This window comes from Acipenser ruthenus, chromosome 33 (assembly GCF_902713425.1).
Source record: "Acipenser ruthenus chromosome 33, fAciRut3.2 maternal haplotype, whole genome shotgun sequence".
In the NCBI taxonomy this organism is placed as follows: domain Eukaryota; kingdom Metazoa; phylum Chordata; class Actinopteri; order Acipenseriformes; family Acipenseridae; genus Acipenser; species Acipenser ruthenus.
In genome coordinates, this window is record NC_081221.1 from 1,965,749 (window position 1) to 1,989,171 (window position 23,423).

At 41.8% G+C, this 23,423-nt stretch overlaps 3 protein-coding genes across 5 annotated transcripts; 1 reads left to right on the top strand and 2 right to left on the bottom strand.

The window, feature by feature from the left end:
- Nucleotides 1–111: 111 nt before the first annotated feature.
- Nucleotides 112–10,801, bottom strand: LOC117433287 (7-methylguanosine phosphate-specific 5'-nucleotidase-like). Of its 3 annotated transcripts, none has more exons than XM_059006702.1 (9): nt 10,608–10,801; nt 8,792–8,890; nt 8,382–8,451; nt 8,254–8,300; nt 8,055–8,140; nt 7,161–7,250; nt 5,826–5,988; nt 5,308–5,508; nt 112–4,908 (listed from the first exon to the last, which is right to left on the bottom strand). In XM_059006702.1, the coding sequence occupies exons 1-9, from the start codon at nt 10,608–10,610 to the stop codon at nt 4,798–4,800; spliced, it is 870 nt and encodes a 289-aa protein (XP_058862685.1). In that variant the 5' UTR covers nt 10,611–10,801; the 3' UTR covers nt 112–4,797. The 3 variants fall into 3 exon arrangements, with proteins under 3 accessions (XP_058862685.1, XP_058862686.1, XP_058862687.1); XM_059006703.1 differs by having other exon boundaries at nt 8,792–9,446; nt 10,608–10,800; XM_059006704.1 differs by lacking the exon at nt 10,608–10,801 and adding an exon at nt 9,819–9,939.
- A 1,424-nt stretch (nt 10,802–12,225) lies between these two features.
- On the top strand, nt 12,226–15,502 carry LOC117433303 (kelch-like protein 10). Its single transcript, XM_034055438.3, has 4 exons — nt 12,226–12,660; nt 13,101–13,718; nt 14,143–14,292; nt 14,990–15,502. Exons 1-4 carry the CDS (start codon nt 12,241–12,243, stop codon nt 15,362–15,364), a joined length of 1,563 nt encoding a protein of 520 aa, XP_033911329.1. The 5' UTR covers nt 12,226–12,240; the 3' UTR covers nt 15,365–15,502.
- A 470-nt stretch (nt 15,503–15,972) lies between these two features.
- On the bottom strand, nt 15,973–23,020 carry LOC117433519 (kelch-like protein 11). Its single transcript, XM_034055840.3, has 2 exons — nt 22,245–23,020; nt 15,973–20,648 (listed from the first exon to the last, which is right to left on the bottom strand). The coding sequence occupies exons 1-2, from the start codon at nt 22,712–22,714 to the stop codon at nt 19,049–19,051; spliced, it is 2,070 nt and encodes a 689-aa protein (XP_033911731.1). The 5' UTR covers nt 22,715–23,020; the 3' UTR covers nt 15,973–19,048.
- Between the last annotated feature and the right edge of the window lie 403 nt (nt 23,021–23,423).

Consider the following 23,423-nt stretch of genomic DNA (forward strand, 5'->3'; position numbering starts at 1 on the left):
ACATTATTCAGTAGGTTTCATTCGACTATGAAGCAAAATGAGTTCATTCTAGAGGGTGATGCAAAACGTTTGGCCATAGCTGTAGACAACCAACCAATGTAAACTTTTCAATTTTTTTTTTTTTTTGTGAAAATCATTTAATATTGTATACCTTCTAGAGATATGTATAATTAGAGCCAGGGCTGGGGTCAATTCTTGTTTTTCAATACCTTTTTTAAAATCAATTTCCAATTGGTATTTTAGAGTGTTCATTTGAAGCCGATTTTTATTGATTCGCAGTGACTTCAATTTAAGTAATTTGTCGCCACTGTGAGAAGCTCATTTTAACAGAACACAGCTAATTGCAATTTTGATCAGTGATGTGTTGGAATTGATTACATTGGAATTGGGAATTGATTTTTTTTAAAAATTGGGAAGTGTTATTGACCCTAACCCTGTATATATAGCTCTGCTGTTCTGTAGAATCCCCCCCCCCACACTCTCAAAAAACCATAGTCAATCAGACCTGTTCTGAATTTCCAATCACATTGGCACATGCTCTTATCTCCACATGATTTCCATGTTATTTATAAGGTGTACTCTTTGTAAATGTACAATAAAGAAAAAATGTGTTTTTTTTTAAAAAATAAACTGGACCTGTTGTAGCTTTTAAATTATTTTTTCAGAAGAGGGGTCCATCCGTCGCTTATAAAATAAATGCCGTTTGGTTTCATTAAAGGATGGAACTGCAGCATTTTAGTCTTGGTGCAATAGTAACAAATCGACGAGGGGTGGGGCTGTGAATACTTTATACAAAACAAGTAAAAGATAAAGTACACTTCAACCTGTTTCAATGCCCTGCCAAGTAAAGATGGTTTGACAATCAATAATGATCCCTGAATTAAAGCAAAATGATACGGCTGCAAAATAGAATTTTAATTTAACACAAGTTTTCCACACCATGTTGTCCATATTAGTGTATTTAGTTCTCAAGCAGGACACTATTCTTCACAAGTCATTGCAGTTACTGCTAGCCTTTCCTACAAAAAATACCAAAGCCCTTATTTGAAGACAGTCTATATTTTATACTTTTTTTTTTTGGAACATTTTTAAATGGCGTCTACCTGTTATTTGAATTTGCTCTTTAACTATAGAGTTATGTTAACTTTAGTTCTGTTAACCTTGAGGGTCTTTGTCTTTGTCTTGCTCGAATCATTAGGTCAATCAAGCCACCACTCTACAAGCTGAAAGCCTTTCAATTTGTGAAGATGCTTTTCTTTGTATTCAGTCTGTCTCCTGTATTCTAGAGAACAATTCAAGATCTCTTGGCAGGTGGGCTCCCGAGTGGCGCATCCAGTAAAAGCACTCGCTAGAGTGCAGAATGGACACGAGTTCGAGTCCAGGCTATTCCACAGCTGACCGTGGACGGGAGCTCCCAGGGGGCGGCGCTCAATTGGCCGAGCGTCTCCCGGGGGGAGGGAGGGTTAGGTCGGCCAGGGTGTCCTCGGCTCACCGCACACCAGCGACCCCTGTAGTCTGGCCGTGCGCCTGCGGGCTTGCCTGTAAGCTGCCCAGAGCTGCGTTGTCCTCCGATGCTGTAGCTCTGAGGCGGCTGCACGGTGAGTCTGCAGAGTGTAAAGAAGCGGGCGGCTGACGGCACACGCTTCGGAGGACAGCGTGTGTTCATCTTCGCCCCTCCCGAGTCAGCGCAGGGGTGGTAGCGGTGAGCTGAGCCTAAAAATAATTGGGCATTTCAAATTGGGGAGAAAATAATACAAACTAATTGGCAACGACTAAATTTAAAAAAAATTATCTCTTAGCAGGGCAGGTTTGGGTTGATATTGGGAGCCTCAAGTATAAATAAAGTTGAGGGAAGAAGCAGCCACTTGGTTTCAGGCCACTGCATGGCACACCAGGGGAGACCTGGGGTTTGATACAGCAAAGTTGCCTCAAGCTTGGTCTCCTGGAACCAGGTTTCAAGCCACTGTTCCTGAAAAAGTGGCTCTGTGTTCCCTCAGCTTTAGTCTTCACGGTGCAGTAGAACCTCAAATGTACAGCTTTTGTTACAGCCAAAAGTTTCATATACATTCTCGTTAGCATGCACAATATCATTGAAAAAACTGTTGAAAGATGTACTTTTAAAAAAGGTGCCTATGGCAAAAAGGAAAACTGATTTTATTTTAAGATCGGAGATGTTTTGCTGACATACAAAGTATGTATATAATGGAGATTTGACATGAAATATACCAGTGTATATTGAATCTCATTTGTGTGTATTTTGAAGATAAGGACTGGAAAGCGAAGGGTAATGATTTTTTTTTTGAGCACTGTCTGTTTTTCTACTTCCATTGGAGGAGGAGGAGGGTTGAGAGTTTAAAATATTAATTGTTCAAGGGTTGGTTAATTATAACGGATTTGAAACTAGAAGACACTGAAGGCAGCGGTAGCCTAAGTGTTTGTCTTCTTGACTTAATTTCTTCTAATTTTAACTTAGATTTCTGATTCAGAGGTTTGAAGCGATGGGTATGTCTATTTGGTGACAGGTTGAGTGACTTAAGACAGTGGGTTGTATTTTTTTTTTTTTTTGCAATGATCGCTTACATTGTGTACTATATCCTCAATAAACAACAGCTGTTTTTGTAAGACCTGTGTCCTACATTATTCATTTTATAGTACATATTCTCTGTGGCAAGTGTATGACAGAGGTGCAGAAATGCTCATGCATAATGAGCATTTAACCTGGATAGAGTGGTTTAACAAGAACTGAGAAACAAAACATGAATCAACTAGCAGGTTAGGGTTCCTTTGAGGGATTGGAATTGATATTTTAGAGACATAATTGCTGTGATTGTTCAACTGCTTTCATTTGAAGCCAGTTTAATTAACTAACAGTGACTTCAATTTAAGTCATTTGTTGCCACTGTCAATTGCAATTTTGATCAATGACGAACTGGAATTGTTCAAAAGAGAATGAGAATTAAGAATTGATTTTAAAAAGGAATTGGAATTGAAAAACAGGAATTGACCCCAACCCTGGTATTTAGTAAATACATCAATCTAGAAATGAACTACATTGGTAAAACTCTGTCTTTCTGTTTAAGGACTATGACAGTTTAAGCCATTTTAGATGGTTTTTAATTTAAAAGTAACAAATAAAAGGTCAATATTACACATTGAAAGGGGAGCTGCCACAATTTGGACATCTTTGCAACTAAATTCCATTACAGAGGTATTTTTTTAACCCATTAAGTGCCATTGTCCTCATAATTATTTGGAGCATTTTTAACTGGCATCTACCTGTTATTAAAATGTTCTCTTAAACCATACTATTATGATAACTTACTCTAATTTTGTTAACCGCAACATCCATCCATTATCTGTAACCGCTTAATCCTATAGAGGGTCGCGGTGAGCCGGCACTTAACAGAGCAGACACAGGGTGCAAGGGAGGACTGCACCCTGGATGGGATGCCAGTCCATCGCAGGGCAACTAAGGGGCAATTTAGAGAGGTCAATCCACCTAGCCAGCATGTCTTTGGACTGTGGGAGGAAACTGGAGTACCCAGAGACAACCCACGCGAACACAGGGAGAACATGCAAACTCCACACAGACCTGAGGCTGGAATTGAACCCAGGACCCTGGAGCTGTCAGGCAGCAGCTCTAACCACTGCGCCACCATGCCACCTGTGAACCACAACCGTTAAGTCTAAATGTAACTGTTAATTCTACAAATATAGCTTGTTAGATGCTTTTATGACACCTCAATATAAAATAAGACACTGAAGCTTAATTTGACACATTTCATGGTGTTTTCCTCCCCACAGTGGTGAGGCTAAAGCTCAATTTTCTGTGCTGAGTTTCATAGCCGGTGTAAAATTCTAGTGGTCTAACGTGACTGCCCTCAAAATAGGACGCTGGAAATGTATATTGTAAATATATTGAATAGGTTGAAAACTTTTAGAATGGTAGCATATGGATTTAGAATTCAGCATAAATACAGCCTGTGTTCTGATTTTTTCAAAGAAAAATGTATTTGGTACTTAATGGGTTAAATAATTTCCCACACACTATAAGAAAAGGAATAAACAGGAACCGTTACTGGAGTTGAATGTGGAATATGAAAGGTAAATCATTTCGCAAATACATTCATCGTTAATATTTTGAGAATGGAAAAAATGCTTCGATTATCATTTAAAAAAATATTGTCTAAGGCAGCTTTTAAAATTTCCCCCACCAATTTGATATTTTAATAATAAAAAAAAAATGTTACAAAAATGCAGCAAAAGAGATGTACATGAATGTCTTTAAAAAAAAGGCTTTAAAATGTTACTTTTCAAAATATTTTTGAATAAAATACACTTTTATGATGTAAACTTGCCAGACTTGACCCATTTATTAAGCTTAACGAAATAAATAAAAAAAAACATTATTTTCAATGGTAGACAAAATACTTGTAAAAAACAAAAAACAGCAAAAAAAAGAGAAAAAGTGGCTAGAAATGGAATTGAAGTGATGTTTTGACTTTACCTGCTGTACCCGTAACTATACATGGAGTCGACAGAGTTGAAAGGTCACCAGATTGGCATGTTATCATATTGAAGAAGAATGAGCAGAAGGTGGTTGTGTGTATTTCCTCCCCCATACACCTCCGCTTGGCTTTCCTTCCCATTCCCCTGCAAAAAAGCTGATTATGAAACAACTGTGTGTGGTGCACAGTTGAGACAAGGCATGCTGGGAGTAGGAAGGGGTGTGCTGTGGTGCACAGTGAGCGCTTACACACCCAGTCCTTTCCCAGTTTTCTCCTGGCCTGTTCCTCCTCAGTTCTTGGCAATGATGTGCTGCAGGATTCTGTTCACGACATCCATGGATTCGTCCTTCACCAGCACAATGTCGTAGGAGTTCAAATACTGTTCCCTTCGCTCCTCCACCTGTGGGGAACAGAATGATCAACACTCCAAGAATCCACGCCGATCATAACAATCTGACATAACGTGTTACAGAAACCTGTGTAGCGAGAGGCACCTCCTCGTAAAACGACTGCGATGGTTTACAAAGAAACGTCTTTTAAAATCAACCAAGCCGTGGGATCGCTTTAAAGTATTTGTGCCAACTAATAATTACAGCTGCCGTTAACTTGACTCCTATTGCAAAACCAGGAATGGATCAAACTGCTTTGCGACGGGAGTCTTATTGCTATCGCTGGCGTGCACGACTAACGCGGAGATTTGGGTATTGGGTACAGCCTGATTGGCTGTGCAGACTCTACAGTGTGGTGGCTTGTCACTAATGGACGGACGGCCGGAGAGCGGATGGTGAACGGCCAGCACCTTGTCGTTGAGGTATCCGATCTTGAGGATGTTCTCTGTGTTCTCCACTCCGTCCGCCATGCTCAGATCCCCCATGGAGTCTCCCAGCAGGATGATGTTGCGGCTCCCTGTCTGCTGGTTGAACAGCCCGGAGTTCTTTAGCGCCCCCTCCTGCTTGTTATAGGTATGGATCAGCTCTCCCTTGAACGCCTGCAGGACACCCTGGAGGGTTAAAACAAGGGACAGAGGGTGGGGCGTTAAAACAAGAGAAGCACGGCCATATCATTTATTGTTGCATATTACATAGACTGCACACCTTCCCTTTAAGTAATCTTATAATTACGGGTTAGTCATGTTATAACAGAAAAAAGACCGGCATTTCAAAGCCACCATTGACTTACATGCTATGTAACATTGAAACTTAGCCTATAACTATCTTCAGTGGAAACTAGGAGACCTATCATTTTCTATGGATATCACCCATTGCTCTCTTTCCTACTTTCAACCCCTATTTTGCAGGCTGGTTTTAAAAGTCGTACGTTCTCATCGAAGTCCATGTAGTTGGAGACCACCTTGACGTTGGTGTGAAAGACTCCAGCCTGGCGAATGATCTCCTCTAAGACATCCCCGATCCCCGCAGAGAAGATCACCAGAGGAATGCTGTGCTTGTAAAGCTCATCAAAGAAAGCCTTGAACCCATCTCTGGAAAAGGGGAGAAAAAAATGAGCGAGACGACAAAGCTTTGAAAGAGCTAGGATCAGCTTCCTAAGCACTGGGGCACACGGGGTTTCTGTGAACAGTCATTCCAGGCTCGAGGTTTTAGTTTACCGCAGTAAAAGTCACAACTAAATGATGTGGAAATGTACCAGGCAAAAGAACAGATAGATCTCAATATTGCAGCACCAATACAAAGAGAGACCTAAGTTAGGGTTACCATGTGGCTCCAGATTAACCGGACGCTGTGAGACAGAACGGGATTTCAAACCTGCCCCTAAATTGAAATAATCTGGAGCCATATGGTAACCCTACCTAAGTAGACCATACTCAATAAAATAACAATGCAACAATAAAACAATTCAAAATAATTACTACACATACTATAAATATACATACACATACTATATATATATATAAAAAAACTGCAGTGTACAATATTAAAGGCATATGATTCTTTTTTTTTTTTTTTTTAATGTACACAAAAAGTTTAAAAGATTAAAAAAATCTTTTATTTTCAGGACGTTTCGGGCAAAAGCCCTTCTTCAGCTGTTTAAAAAGAAAAGAATATATAAAATAGAAGTAAAAATGATGTCATAATATATGGCAATATATATAATAGGGCAGCAGTGTGGAGTAGTGGTTAGGGCTCTGGACTCTTGACCAGAGGGTTGTGGGTTCAATCCCCAGTGGGGGACACTGCTGTTGTACCCTTGAGCAAGGTACTTTACCTAGATTGCTCCAGTAAAAACCCAACTGTATAAATGGGTAATTGTATGTAAAAATAATGTGATATCTGTATAATGTGAAATCTTGTAACAATTGTAAGTCGCCCTGGATAAGGGCGTCTGCTAAGAAATAAATAATAATAATAATAATAATATGGAACACCATTACATCATGTAAGAATAAATCATGGATTTGAATATAAACAATAACAAGTAGTTATGTCGTCAAAAACCTATAAATACCTTCAATACCTCTAATATATATATATTCTGTATACACATGCAGACACAAACACATACATACACATATAAATATGTAAAACTTGTCTAAGAAAGGTTTCAACCGATTTCTGAACATTGTAAAGGTCACGAGTCCATGATGTGGAAATGCTCCAGGCAAACATTTCCTAACTGCGTATCAGTCGTGCCTACCTGAGCATCGCGCCCGACCCCCTCACTGTCATCTCAAGCTGGTCCTTTCGAATCTTCTGCTCTACCAGGAAGGCATGGGCTTTCATCCACCTGGAGAACAGCCACGTGGGGAAACATCTTTAGGGAAATTTACAGCACACTATGTCTTCATGCACTGGTGAATCTCAGTGTTTGTTTTTTTTAAGCAAGGTGCAGGTAAACCGTTAAATTCTTTGAACTTTCAAATGTTTAAACGTGAGCAAAATACGAAACCTTTAGTACGGTTACAAATGTGCATGTCAGTAGATGTTTTTAAGGTGGATTTAATTAACCTATACCCAGTCGGATGCACTGTAGAATTTTTCAAAATGTCATCAACAACCTAATTAGAATAGTAATCCCAGGATAATCACTTTAGGTGGTTGATTCAACCCATATTGCTTACCAGTGCTGTTAAAATCCAGCTGTGGCTTATCACGGCTGTGCTAGTGTAAAGTACAGTTATTTGATTTATATTTTGTTTTCATATACATCAAATGTGGCATAAAAGTCTAGTGTGGAGTTATTAGGAATGGAAATAAAACTCACACTGCATAGCAGTTTGATCCATTCCTGGTTTTACTATGAGTTTAATAAAACATCTGAGCTTGTTACCTATGCACACAGTGGCTAATTGAGCTTGTAGTAAAACCTGGAATGGGTGAAACTGCTATGCAGTAGGAGTCTTATTTCCACCCCAGGGTGTTATCCAGAGAGAGTTTGCAGTAATTTCACAAAGAGAAAGCGCACTCTGCAGGCAGTCCTGTCACTGTGGGTTTTTCAGTGGTTTACAAGCACTTCAAATATGTGTCAACCACATACCAAGATTTTACTTCAATAATACCCAGTTTCTTAGAAAGAGATCTTCCAACTTACCATTCAACCATTAACGGTAACTTCTCTTCAACAGAGCGACCCGGGTCTATTTCAATAGGATAGTAGGTATTCTCTAGATCTTTAAGCTACAGTGGAAGGAACAATAAAAAAGTACAGAACACAAAAAACAAAAGACGGAAAATCACTGCGTTTACGTACACGCACACACACGCACACACATATTAAACGTGCAACTTACCGTCTTTTTACAGTCTTCACTGATTAACAGGCTTGTATCTACGATACCTAAAACAGACACAAACAGCGCTCAGTACAAACAGAAGGCAAGTGGAAAACAACACAGCTTAAAGCCTGTGGTGTACTCACTGTACCTGGTGGGGCAGCGCTTTCCATTGTGGGCAAATCTGGTCAAGGTCATATCAAAGTCGGAAATAATCTGGGGAAAGAAGATGGGGTAGTTCATGCATCAATGTTTATTACTGGCGGAGGACTTTTCTTGGATTGACTTCTTCACACTGGGTCCGGTCTCACTGCTGATGCATTAATAATATTAAACATCAGCGACTGCAGCTTCTCTGAGCAGTTGGGACTCTACCATCTCCTAGTTCATGCTTTGTGAAGGTCATAGAACTGGCAGTCTAAAATGTCAGTCTTGAACATAGTATGTCATTAAATCAAAATAAAAAAAAACAGATGAAAAGCTGATACGAGCGTATTTAATCTGTTTCTGGAGATTCGGTTGTGGTTGAGAAGTCTTTGTCACTGATGAATATTACCTGTAGTTTGTTAGCTCCTCCAGTCTGAAGGGACAGGATAATTTCTTCCACCCTCTTCCGGTCTCGGATGCACACATTCGATTTAGCAAGCTCAGGCAACTGCAAGAGAGACACAAACACGTGGAAACAAGACTCCTATTGCACGGCAGGGACACCCATTCCAGGTTTTACTACGAGCTTGATTAGCCACAGTGTGTACAGGTAACAAACTCAGGTGTGTCTTATTAAACTCGTAGTAAAACCAGGACTGGATCAAACGGCTACGCAATGGGAGTCTTATTTCCATCTCTGCAAACAATATGTCAAACGACAAAACAGACCATCAAAGCGCTGGCTGAATGAGCACTGGGCTGTGTGCTGTCTTTGTAAGTGGAGCCAGTTGTGTTGGAGCAGTGGCAATGCTATGGCCCAGTAATTATACAGTGGAGGGTACTAGAGGGAGTAAAGTAAACAGGCGTGGTCCCAAAACGTTACTCTTTATAGCAGAGTGCACACTGTAATTGCACGCTGACTGTTGCAAATGGTAAACCATTATTATCCAGTAGTGCTTGTGGTGGCTTGCGTCATAAAGGATAGCATGTCGGTATCCACTTCAGAGCAGGAGAGGGACTCAGCCACTGGCTAAGGGAGATTTATAACCAGCATGGCTCCAGCCCTATAGAAGACAGAAGGCTATTAAACTCTAGCTCTAGGGTTGCCACCTCTGAGCTACAAAAAAAGTGACTCTGACCAGAAAGATCACCCTGGGCTTAGACGCTACCATCGTGTGTAGCTCCTTGCTCGACTCGTAACGAATAGGGCTTTCGAGAAAGAAATAGCAGGAGCACCTAACTGGTCATTAATCTTCCACTTTTGGTAGAAATACCAACAATTCAAATTTCACAGGAGGTTAAAGACCAGTGGGGGGACTTGAAACCAAAAGTGTGGAAGAGCGGTCCCTAAGGTTTTTACAGCAATATTAACATTTTAGAACCCACATCCACTACAGGATAAAAGGTTGGGCTTTTGAATAAAACTAGTCACTTACCCCTCCTCAGGGTCACTTTTTCACTTTAGGTTGACCTTTGCTAGGTCACTGCTTGAAGGTAAGGTGATCATATGACTCCGACAGTTTGAGACAGTTCAGGGTTTTCAACTCACAACCCAGTGCATTCTGGTACGTTTTACCTGTCTCAGGTACCATTCTTTCCTTTAAGAGAAGCAGGACAACGCTTCCCAGAATGCATTGGGTTGCGCGTTGAAAAGTCTGAACTATCACAAAATGTCCCACTGAACACGGAGCTACATGGTCACCTTACTAAAAGGAGAAATAATAATAATAATAATAATAATAATAATAATAATAATAATAATAATAATAATAATAAAAGTATTTCTGAACTCAGCGGGCTCAAAAACCCGTAGGTGAATCCTTCTAGCAAAATCTGAGATGGTTGTGCAACAAAATGACAATTATGCTGCATTCACATTCAGAAATTTGTCGGAAAAACTGGTAACAAATTTCATAGCGCTGAAAAACCTAAAATGTTCAGTCAATGTAAATGAACGCGTAAAAAGCTTAGCAAAATAAAATCCACTCCCCATGACAATGCATAAAAAAACAACCACACTTCTGACTGTTTGTATTCGGCTACTGCTGTAGTTATCTTTCAAGTTTCAGCACAAAATGCATGAAGAGCCGAATACAGTAACTGATCAACCGGCCCGGTTGTATTACAGAATAATACTGCACGTTGTCTAAAAAAGAAAACCACTTGGAAAAAACATGCTTGGACATGCGCAGTATAATTTATATTTCAGAAAAGAACATACTCACCATTTCCTAGCAAGATTCAGTTTTTCTAAAATAAAAAAAATTAAATTAAATTAAAAAAAAGTTTTTTTTACAACAAGTAGCGATGCAGGACAGTACAGAGATAAGTCACACGTAAACACACAGTGACACGGAGAGGCAAAGCTAGCTAAAGCTGTTTTCTTTCTTTCCTTGCTTTTGGAAAGTCATTCCTGTTTGGGTAGATGCCACATTACCGTTTTTTTTTAAATTATTTTTTAAAGTGATAGTACACGATTTCATCAGTAAAAGTTTAAGCAGTATACAAAATAAATAAACATATATTTTATGAACAAATGATACACGGAAGTCAGAATTACAGGAGAACATAAAATCTGTTTTGGTAGATTAAATACAAGTTTGATATTTATCAAACTGTTCTAGACATTATTTTGTACAGCCTAGAATAGGGTTACCATATGACTCCGTGTTTCAAATAAAGATTGATGTTTACAAGTTCTGATGCCATCTTTGAATGTAAACATCAATCTCTCTTTCCTACTTTCACCAGAAGAAGAGACCTTTGAGGTCTTGAAAGCTTGTAATTCATTATTGTTTGTTAGTCTTGTAAGTTCTTGGAGTGAAATCTAGAGCTTGCTGAGGTCATCTCATTATGATGCAGTCACTGTGTATGAGTGAGTTCTAGAACTTCTTGGATATGAGATGGCAACAGAAATTTAGTAACAGGAAAGCAGGAGGTTTTCCATAGCAGCTGTCTTGTTATCAGTGCTGAGGAGGTGGCGATCTGTTTTTGTACTGTCATAGAAAAAAAAAAAAACATAAATAAAACACAAAAACAGATAATATATATATATACAAAAAAACCATAAAACCCCGAACTGAATGGAAGAGCCACCCACTTCGTCAAAAGGTCAGAAATGCAACATGGAACGCAAAATGAGTGCCATGGCATGCACCATCTTCAACGAGCTGAGACTGGAGGGGAAACTGTGTGACGTCGTGATCAAAGTGAACGGGATCGATTTCAACGCTCACAAGAACATATTGTGCAGTTGCAGCTCCTACTTTAGGTCAGTAGTTGCAAAAAAACCCAAGAAAAACCCCCAATAGTGTAGATTATTATATCATAGAAAAGCAACAGTATAAACACGACGTCAATGCTGGTCTCCGATATGATTTCCAAAGCTTAAAACATGGAAACGCAGTTTATTAGGATTGGGTAACTCCTACAACACATTCTAAACATTGTTTTGAGTGTTTTAAGCTTTGGAAATAGTATCGGAAACTTGTTCCCATGGTGACTGTACCTAGATATTTGGGAAGTTTTTATTTTTTTACTACTTTAATAATTATGCATTTATTGAATATTTTGATTGAAAACTTGGATAATATTATTCAGAATCATATTATTCTGTCACACTTAGGGTGGCCGTAATGCCCCAGGTTGTTCACCGGGACAACTTGACCAATGTTGTAGCCGAACACAGCCTGGGTTGTTCGAACTCATGTTGCAATGCATTCTGGTACTTGTAGTCCTCTTAAATGAAAACCACACGGTCACCCTAGTCTTCTATATGTCATCTGCAGGGCTCTGTTCACCAGTGGCTGGAACAACACAGAGAAGAAGGTCTACAACATCCCAGGGGTCTCGCCGGACATGATGAAGCTGATTGTGGAGTACGCCTACACGCGGACGGTGCCTGTCACCACCGACAACGTGGAGCGGCTTCTGGCTGCTGCCGACCAGTTCAGTATCCTGGGGATCGTGCGAGCCTGCTGCGAGTTCCTGGAGTCTCAGCTCTGTCTGGAGAACTGCATTGGGATCTGTAAGTTCGCCGACTATTACTACTGCCCAGACCTGCGGCACAAAGCCTACATGTTCATCCTGCACCACTTTGAGGACATGGTCAAGGTGTCCGAGGAGTTCCTGGAGCTGGCCTTCTTCGAGCTGCGGGACATCATCGAGAAGGACGAGCTGAACGTCAAGCAGGAGGACGTGGTCTTCGACGGCATCTTGAAGTGGATCGGCCACCTGCCCGAGCACCGGAAGAGGTTCATCTCCACGCTGCTCCCCAAGGTACCAGCCTCTCACTGTCTCGTAGGGGTCATTCAATCAAACAATACAGAGCTGCATTACCATCAACCTTATATTCTACGATACATGTTTGTTTCAGGGGTGCCCTTTTTAAAAGCAATAAAAGACCAATCAAAAGCAAGAACTGCAGTGAAAGTAAATGTCTAATTTATGTTATCTGTAGGTATCACACGGCCTGTCTTTCACCGCAACAGGGCGAAAGAAATACACAATGTTTTACAGAAGAGATGCTTACAGAATTTCCCCAGGCCTCAGTTGGAGGACTGTTCTAAGCAACTGTTTAATCAAACGAATTAGAGTACATACCTTTGACAGTTTATCCTTCAGCCCTCTTTTAATTAGGGCAACCCAGTACAGTCAACGGGATTATCAAGCAGGAACATGTTCTGATAATAACTCATGCTGTAACTCTACGCCTGCAGGTGCGGCTGTCCTTGATGAACGCGGAGTACTTCATGAACAATGTCAAGAACAATGACTACGTGAAGGACAGCGAGGACTGCAAACCCATCATCATCAACGCACTCAAGGCCATGTACGACCTCAACATGCACGGCCCGTCCAACTCCGACTTCCGCAACCCCTTGACGCGCCCGCGGCTGCCCTATGCCATCTTGTTCTCTATTGGGGGCTGGAGTGGGGGTAGCCCCACCAACGCCATCGAGGCCTACGATGCGCGGGCCGACCGCTGGGTCAACGTCACCTGTGAGGAGGAGAGCCCACGGGCTTACCACGGCGCCGCCTACCTCAAGGGCTTCGTCTACTGCATTGGCGGCTTTGACAGCGTTGACTACTTCAACAGCGTGCGCAAGTTCGACCCGGTGAGGCGGACTTGGCACCAGGTGGCACCCATGCACTCGCGCCGCTGCTATATCAGCGTGACTGTGCTGGATGATTACATCTACGCCATGGGCGGCTTCGACGGCTACGTGCGTCTCAACACAGCCGAGCGTTACGAGCCCGAGACCAACCAGTGGACCCTCATCTCGCCCATGCATGAGCAGAGGAGTGACGCCAGCGCCACCACGCTCCACGGCAAGGTGGGTGAACACAGGGTGCACAAGGGTTGTGGATTGCTTTTCGAGTGCTGAACTGTACCAAGGATATCCCAACTATTCACCTCACAGAGATCTTGTTGACGGAGGTGTGCTTTGGAAGGGTATGGGAAACGTTCGTAGAAATTAGTCAAGGAAGTGGGAATCTAGTCAAGTAAGGAGTTTCTGATCTTCCCTAAAACCCTAAAAGATCAGTAGGGGGAAACAACCCAGGCCATGACAGTATTGTGGGCACACTTTGGTTGTCACGTTGTCTCTCAATGCTCCCATGACCTCCTCTCATGTATCACTTAACAATCGATCACTAAAACTATTTTTTAGGCAAGTCCTTCCTTGCCTAATTAAGAATTCTCATAGCACAGTACATGAGTGGTTTGACATCCATCAATAGAGTTTCTTTTTTTAACAGGTGTATATCTGCGGAGGCTTCAATGGGAACGAGTGCTTGTTCACAGCGGAAATGTACAGCCCTGAAACGAACCAGTGGACCATCATCACCCCAATGAGAAGCAGGCGCAGTGGGGTGGGGGTAATTGCTTATGGGGAGCAGGTCTATGCGGTAAGGAACAGTCTTCTGCGGAAAGATAAGGGTGTGCACACACACGCTTACACAATCATTTATTGGCACACAGGAGATGAACAATTCCAACATATACACAGAAAATTGCTACAGACTCTCAAGAAACTTACTTCCCTTTGCTTATGTAGCGTTTGGAGTTGAGATACACCTGCAATACATTGTAACACACACTTGTAAATGGGTTATCCAAACAGCTCCAAATTTCTTAAGCCATCAAAAAATTTCAAAACTGACATCTGTGTTGCTGAAACATGTTTTTGTTTTGGCCGGTGCTCCTAAATTGCTTCTTGTGATTTGATGGACTTGATAGTATTGGTTGCATTAATTTGAATGTATTTTGATTTACATGCCACCTTCTTGACCCTTCCTTGAAAAAGAAATTGTTTAACCCATTAAGCAGCATTGTCCTCATTTGAGGACAGGCTACTTTGTAATTTTTCTGAGCATTTTTAACTGGCATCTCCCTGTTATTTAAATTCTCTCTTTAACAACATTGTTTTGATAACTTACTCTAATTTTGTTAACCAGCAAAAGTCTAAATACAATGTATACAGCTTGTGTTCTGATTTTATTAAAAAGAAAAATGTATTTGGTGCTGATAAAGGTAAAAGAATAAATAAAAAAAAAATTCACCAGTCCTGTCCTCTTTCCCCTTTCCCCCTCCTCCAATGGGCAGGTAGGGGGCTTTGATGGAGCAAACCGCCTGCGCAATGCAGAGGCCTACAGCCCTCTGACCAACACGTGGCGCTCTGTGCCCACCATGTTCAACCCGCGCAGCAACTTCGGCATTGAGGTGGTGGACGAGCTCCTGTTCGTGGTGGGCGGCTTCAACGGCTTCACCACCACCTTCAATGTGGAGTGCTACGACGAGAAGACCGACGAGTGGTACGATGGCCATGACATGAGCATCTACCGCAGTGCCCTGAGCTGCTGTGTGGTCCCCGGGCTGCCCAACGTACGGGTGTACGCCGCGCCCAGGGATACCCTGCCCCCCATCGCACAGCGGGACGAGCTCAAACTGTCCTCTTCCACCAGCCTCCTGTCAGCCTGAGGCTCACACATGGGCCTGGAGCCCAGTTTTCTTACACAGACACACCCGGTTAGGCCTTAATAAAGAACAAACAGTTTTATCAGTTATATCATTAACAGAGTGAGAACCACTGTGCGTCTTTTTCTTCTTATAAATATTAATGAGGAAATAATTAAGTGTGTATGTGTATATATATATATATTATATATATATATATAATATATATATATATATATTGTTTAATTCACAAAGAAATAATGGATCTAAGTGAGTTAAGAAATCAACAGGTATTTCATGTGGAAAGTTGCAGGTATGTATTGTAATTATTAGTTTTAGAATTGAACTGGGCATGCTTTCTTGGTCATAGCCAAGCTCTTTTGCATTGTGGTTAAGGCGCTCGCTTGCAGTGTGCAAGGTCATGCCCATCCTCCATCCTGTTACGAAAGCATTGCAAAGCCTAGAGAGATATGGCAAACTATGGTAAATGCATAGTATAACCATGGGAAATTTGCAAAATTACTACAATATATTTTTAAGGGTACACCCCATATGGTGTGAATTTGTTCAAACGTATTGTACTCACACACCATCATAAATCATATCCCACAAAAATAAAACTACTATAGGAATGGGTTCTAAAGATTTTTAATAGTCTACGTTTTATTTACCTGGCAGATATAATTAACATGGTCAATTAATGCACATACATTATACTGTATATATTTCTATATATCTAGGTTTTTACCACTGTACGATCACATCAAATTCATGTAAGCATCACAAAAAAAAGCCACAAATGACAAATACCATAAAGCACTTTAAAAAAAGAAACGTAACTAACATTTAATATAAGAAAAGGAAACGGTAAAAAGCTTTCAGCTCAAAGTCCACGCAGGCAGAAAATATTAAAGGCGTAGTCCTTTTTAAAATAGCTTCAGCATTTCTTTTTTACTACTCTCCTTTCATTGTGTAGTTGAACTTCTACAGATAATTTCAAATACACTTTTTTCAATTTTAAAAAAAGTGCACAAAACCACGCCAGAGAAACCCTTGTCTCCATGTTGGTCCGCACCAATTAAGAGTCCCACCTGCTTTCGTTGTCGGCCCTTTTCCAGTTCCACTTAACACATGACTTGCCATTTTAGCAGGCTTGCGCATTTAGGAGAACAGGATACTGAAGCTAAAAGATTTAGTTGCTACACCTTTAAATATCTTACCTTACTGACTGCGGCCATCAAAACACAGAGAAACAATTCTGCATCTAGGTCAATTTAATAGAGCAATAAAACAGAAAAAAATGTATTGCAAATACAAGCGATTTATACTTTGTGCCCACGTATTAAACATTTACACTGAGTAACAGTCTGGTGTTGCTAAAGTAATTATACCGACATGATCTCTTAGCTCCAACACTCATTTCTCTGGAAACGTTCAACATTGATCTTGGTTCGAGGCAAAGGATTATGAAGGATGTCATCAAGGGCTTTTTTTTTTTTTAAATGCAGAAATGAGAGACATAAGGATATCATAAAGTAACATTCCTGAACTTTTAAAAGAAAGTATCAAAAAATAAATAAACTAGCTTTAAAATGTATTCATTTTTATTTATTTTTTGCACAGTGCTTATCAACACCAGTGTCCAAACACTGTAATTGTATTTCTCTCAAATGGGAAGGTTTCTCTTGCTGGTAATGTAAAAAAAAATTGGTCCGCCCCCTATTTATACCAAGTGCACTGAACTTGTAAACCAAAGGGCACTGCAGCGGAATGAGAACTCATCAATACACGAACGGGTAACAGCTCTTCTGACAAGCCTCTGTATCCTGGTATAGCTATTGGAAGTAGTGCTTACAGTTCTATATTCCAGAATACATGAAGTGAAGCAACAGTTAAACAGACAACACCCCTTAACCCTTTGAATATGCGTGGAATGTAAGTGGCACACAAACGATTGAAACATTTGGTCCGTGCAGGTTAGTACCACCATAACCAATAATAATACAAAATAACTGATTAAAGAAACAAAAGTGACAATGGTTTAACAATAGAACTTTTCAGGGGGACCTACGTTTGTCCTGGGATTTTGCTTATGGATTGGGGTTGCCATCAGCTGGGAATGCAAACCGGAATGCCGGATATATTGCCAGTGCATGCTGCTGAAACCAGGTGCAGACACTTGAAATGCTTCCAACAGGGAATCTGGTCAGTTGTATCCAGTTCAGAACGGGATCAATGCAAGCATTGCTCCTTGTCACTGGTGTTTGAGAAGCAATACATAAGGGCTGTATACACACTGCGACAGCATGTAGTGCAATCCTCTTCATTTACATGCTAATACTATAGTATTTTATTTCATTTCTTTCCTGTGCAATCAGGGCTGGGGTCAATTCTTGTTTTAATTCCAATTGCATTTTAAAATCAATTCGCAATACCAATCTCCATTCCCTTTTAATCAATTCCAACACATCATTGATCACAAATTGCAACTGGCAGTATTCTGTTAAATTGAGTGGCAACAAATTGCTTAAACTGAAGTCACTACTCCGTTAGTCATTTAAACTGGCTTAAAATGAAAGCAGTTAAACAATCACAATTATCATGTCTCTCAATTGATTTGATTTTAAAAAAAGGAATTGGAAACCCCAAACCTGTGTGCAATAGCCTATTATGTGCGTTCTCTGTCATTTTCTGTTATTTCTACATAGATCATTATTTACCAGGCTTACTAACTATTCCTCTAAAAACATCACTTCTAAAATGGTCACCAGAGTGTTCAATTGTAACACCTACTCCCATTGAATCTCTGGATTAGTGCTAGAATATTTAGTAAGCACGTAAAATAATGATTTAGGTACAAACAATGCCTAAAGGCTGTGTGGTCCAGTGGTTAAAGAAAAGGGCTTGTAAACAGGAGGTCCCTGGTTCAAATCCCAGCTCACTCACTCTGTGACCCTGAGCAAGTCACTTAACCTCCTTGTGCTCCGTCTTTTGGGTGAGACGTTGTTGTAAGCGACTCTGCAGCTGATGCATAGTTCACACACCCTAGTCTCTGTAAGTCGCCTTGGATAAAGGCGTCTGCTAAATAAACAAACAATAGAGAAAGATAAGCGTTCATACAACAGCAAACCATTAAGCAATTGATTATTTTGAAAATGTAGCTAGTATAAAATCCCTATGACTGACACTGCACACAAAGATAATTTATTTTAACCAAGTATTTGAAAGCAGTGCAGCTATTTGTACGCTTTCTATCCCTTTCAGTCTCCATTAAGATCTAAAGCATAAGACATACAAAATATACAAGTGCAAGCAGAATAAGACGTCTTAGTTGAAGAAAGCCATTCGTCAGTTCGAAACGAATCCCCTTTTTGCTTAAAAAAATCCAGAGAGTCTTCACTGTGTCACTCCTCAAGAGTTGGTTGGAGTAACATATATATTGCACATAGCTTTCAGGTCAAATTAACCTTCAAAAGCCTCAACATCACAAGATCATAACGATTTTTAACAACGAAGAGAAAAAAAGAGTTGATTTGTTTCATCAACGTCTAACGCATGCACTTAGTCCCTACTATGGTAACTAGCTCAACCAGCAGACACCAACAGGCACAAACCAACATCTTAACGCTTGTTCTTCACTGCTGGAGAATATGCACCCGCCAAGGAATTGAAGTTCTTGCTGAAGTACGCTTGAACTCTGGAAACATCTTAACACTCTATTTGGGACTGTAGTTGCCTCCTTAGGGTGAGGGTGCGTCTGTGCAGCTGCTGCATCTGCTGCATCCTGTCCCGCTGCCGGGCCAAGTTCTGCGGCATGGGGTACCTTTGAGTCCCATACAGATACCTATAAGGGATTCTGACATGGCATGCTGTCGCCCGACAGCGGGGCTGGGGCATGGGTGGCAGGAGCATCCAGCGCTTCCTGTCGGCACAGTAGCGGTACGCCTCCTTGCGGTACTGCTTGTCGACGTCGTCGCTGTTTTTCCAGCCCCCGATGATGAATACATCATCCCTGAAGTAGCAGATGGCGGCCCCTTCGCTGCTCGTCACCTCCGGGGGCAAGCTCTCTAGGATCTCGTCCGGGGTCCTGCTGGTGATCTTCTGCTTCACCGCCTCGTCCCGCGCGTCGTCGTAGCTCTTGGGGCAGCAGGAGGCGGTGTGGTAGAAGTTGGTGGCGGCCACCGCCATCTGGAAGATGCAGTAGTTGTCGATGAGTGGCAGCGACTCCACTTCCTGCCACTGGCGGCTGTCTGTGTCGTAGCGGGTAGTGACGGTCTTCAAGCCGTCTTCGTTGTCCGCGTCCACCGGCGTCCGCGCGGTGAGGTACACGTAGCGGTTCTCCACGCTGATCGCCTTCACATCGCGCAGGATCTTGGGCGCTGACTCCAGGTTGTGCCACTTATCCTGCTCCGGCTCGTAGACACTGACGTCTTTGAAGCCAGGGCTGAAGTTGCCGTGCCCTCCGACGCTGTACAGGATCTCCTTGATGCAGGTGAGCCCGAAGGAGTGCTTGCGGGTGAGAAGGTTGCTCACCTGCTCCCACGTGTTGCGGTTCGGGTTGTACCGTTCCATGGTCTTGGCGAAGCCGGGTTCCATAGACCCGGCCACGTAAACATGCGACTCCGTGGTGGCGATGGCGTGCCCATCCAGGTGGTTGTGGATGTGAGGCAGATTGACCCACCTGTCCTCGTCGATGAAGTAGCCAACGCACTCGCTCAAGTAGTCCCCGCCTTCCGACACACCTCCCACGACCATGATCACGTCCATGTTCTGGCCGAAGCGGGGCTGGAAGGAGGCCATGTATGAGGCCATGTAAGAGGCCCAGTACTCCAAGTCGGCGGGCTTGGCGTTCTCGAACCGGATGGCGTGGCCCTCGACCGCTTCCGAGACGAGCTTCAGGCAGGCCTCGTTTTCTGTGACCATCTTCTCAGATTTGACCACCCTGGTCAGGTAGGTAGGCTTGATCTGGGGCAGACGAAGGAGCCTGAAGAGCTCCTCAAAGTACTTCTCACGCTCCTCAAAGTTCTTCTGGACCCACTTCACGACGGCTTCGAAGAGGACCTCTTCCGAGTCCACAGTGATCTCGGCGTCCGACAGCCAGTCCCTGACCAGGTGGTAGGGCAGCGTGTAGAACTCTTCGTCCTGGATCACCTTGTAGAAGTTGCGACGAATCATGTCTGCGGCTTTCAGAGCGAGCTGGTCCAGGGAGTACATGTGCGCCAGGCTGTGCACCGCCACGCAGTTGGTCAGGTTGAGTTTCTTCTTTAGGAACTCCCCGCAGAACTCTTTGAGCTGGAGCAGGAGGAACCTTTGGAAGTCAACAAAAAAAACAGGCAGAATTAAGATCTAAATGCACAAGTATTAAGATTATCATGAAGCTAACACACATGCACAGTACACCCTCACTATAACACCCTTCATTACAACAAACCTGACCCCTGGACCCCAAATAAAAAAAAAAACAGAAAAAGTTAATATAAAAACACACTGTCAACATCCCGGTCTGTACGCGCGGGATGCCACCTCCGCAGTGAAGTCAACTCTTTTGTCTTAATAAGAAACGCACGCTGTGTAACTATGCCTACGAAACGAAAATCATTTCACGTTGCAACAAAGCTGGAAACTATATAGATCGTTTGAAAAAAGGAGTAACGCCAGCAGATCTGTCGTGAATATAGGTTGTCAAAAAGCACTTGTTTTTTTTACTTGTTCAGCACCTGTGAGGCAAAGCAAAATTGATTATAGAAAAAAACAACAACCACCAAAAACTTTGAGGATCTGATGAACTCATCTCATTAACTTACTCCGACAGTTTATCGTTCATTTTGATTGTCCTTTCACTATAACAAACCCCTCGATAATTAACAAAAGGCTTGGACCCCAACAGGTTCATTATAGTGAGAGTGTACTGTGTAATATTATTTAATATAAAACCAGTAAATTAAAAATTGGGTAATGGACTGGACAGGAGGCTCACAGTGGGAAACTATGGTCCGCGAGAGATGACCTACTAAAAGTTGTGTACTAAATATGACTTTATATGTACTAAATATGATTTTGTTTAACTATAGCTGTTAAAACTAGTACAAACAAATAAAGAACACCAATAAATATTAAATGTAGGGATATTAAACGAATGTACTGTGTCTCTTTTAGTATTTTTATACCCAGGCAAATGTCCCGATTGGGCTCCACTGCATGCAGTGGTTAAAGCCCAGCTCTCTCACCTCATTAATAAATAATTAAGTTTAGAATGAAGGGGACAGTGTATGCTACATTGGTTCCTGCAGAGATCACTTTACACTGCGTTGGCCATTTTATTCAATCTGATTCTAACCAACTGAAAACTGACCCTTTCTTTAATGAATGAATGTTATTGCATGCCAGATTGAACTGCAACGCCACAAACCTCTTCAGGGTTTGAAAAGTAACATGTGGGCTCATTGTAAAAGACAAAAGCCAATTAATATCAATAATACTACCACTAACAATAATGCATATGGCATAATGCACTGTAGGCGACACTCCGTATACACTAAGGCAATTAAATCTTATTTTCGTACCTTCTTCCCAACGCAGCGGTACATGCATGTGCAAACTGTAAATAAACAGGGGTGCATTGGGGGAAATAAAGGAGATCATCGGCAGGTTTGTGGCAGCAGAACACGAATTCATATACACACTTAAATTGATCAGAGTACTCGAATTGCATTTTGAAGCATTCTTATTTGGGCCATGATTGTGCAACGCCAGGTTTAGCAAACGCAGATTCTTAACCTGGTGGTTGTAGCGGTAAGTGTTATGGCATACATTCTGCATCCATACCACTAAAGCATCCTTTTTATCCAAAGCAATCACGATACTAACTACACGGACATCTCGCTTATCGTTGTCTTTTACATACCTGTCTGCAAGCTCCAATACTTCGTGTATATTGGCAGTGCTGACCCGGATCTCCCCGGTGTACATGAATTCAATGACGCTCTCCACAGTCTCTGGGTCGGGCCCTAGTTCCGAACTCCATTCTTTCATCTCCACCCGGCCCGAAAGAGATTCAGAGAACTGTCCCCCAAGCAGCGGGGTAAAGTAATCGGTCGCCGCGGCCAGGACTGACCGGTGAGCCGAAATCTCACAGCTCTGCACTCCCCCGGTGGCCGCCCCGCTGCTGAAGGCCAAGGTAACGTCACAGAACAGACCGAGCTTCCTCTGCTCGTTCTGCCGGCGGGAGAGCTCTGAGCAGTGGGACGAGGACGTGAAATCCTCGGACTCCTCCGAATCCCCGTCCCCGGCTAGGGAGCTGCTGCTGCCGCTACCGCTACTACCTCCGCCGGCGCTTTGGTTAGGTTCCTCTAGGTTTGTTGCTGCGGCTGCCATCTTTGTTGTCAATTCTAGATTTTTTTTTTTTTTTTTTTACAAAAAATAGCCCAGAAGAAAAACACACAAACGAGAGTGACGTCGCACACATCCAATACAATCGCCTACCGCATGAACTAATGACGTTACATGCAACAGTGATTTCAGAATTGAGGGATAAAAGCCACTAGTAAATAGCTTCGTTATTTTTTAGAACATGCATATAGTGTCCTGGATTTGGAAAAGTGGCTAAAAAATGAATTGTTTTACAATAACTAAACGCTGTTCGGTTAGGCAACAGAGACGGCAACGCCTATCTCAACACGCAGTTAATTTAAAATTTAAATATTGTAATTAGAATGTTGAAATCTCATTCTAACGAATATTTTTTACAAAGTTTTTAATATCGGGATTATATTGTGTATTTATTCCACGCGTTAAATGTTTTGATGCTGACTGTGCAGAAGTATACTCTCTGGACGCAATAATATATGCATAAGGGTAAATACAAAATACTATGTTGGTATCATCCCTGAATTATTTAATAGACCTAAGATTTAATAAAAACATGAAAAACGTACATAATTTCTGTCGCGTTGTGGGTTTTGCTTATACTTTGATAACGCCTCCACAAAACTTTTACTGACAGCAGTATTTGATAAGAATTAATTAAAACTAGTCATTTTAAATACTAGCATTGTTGTGCAGGGATATAGAACATACACAGTTT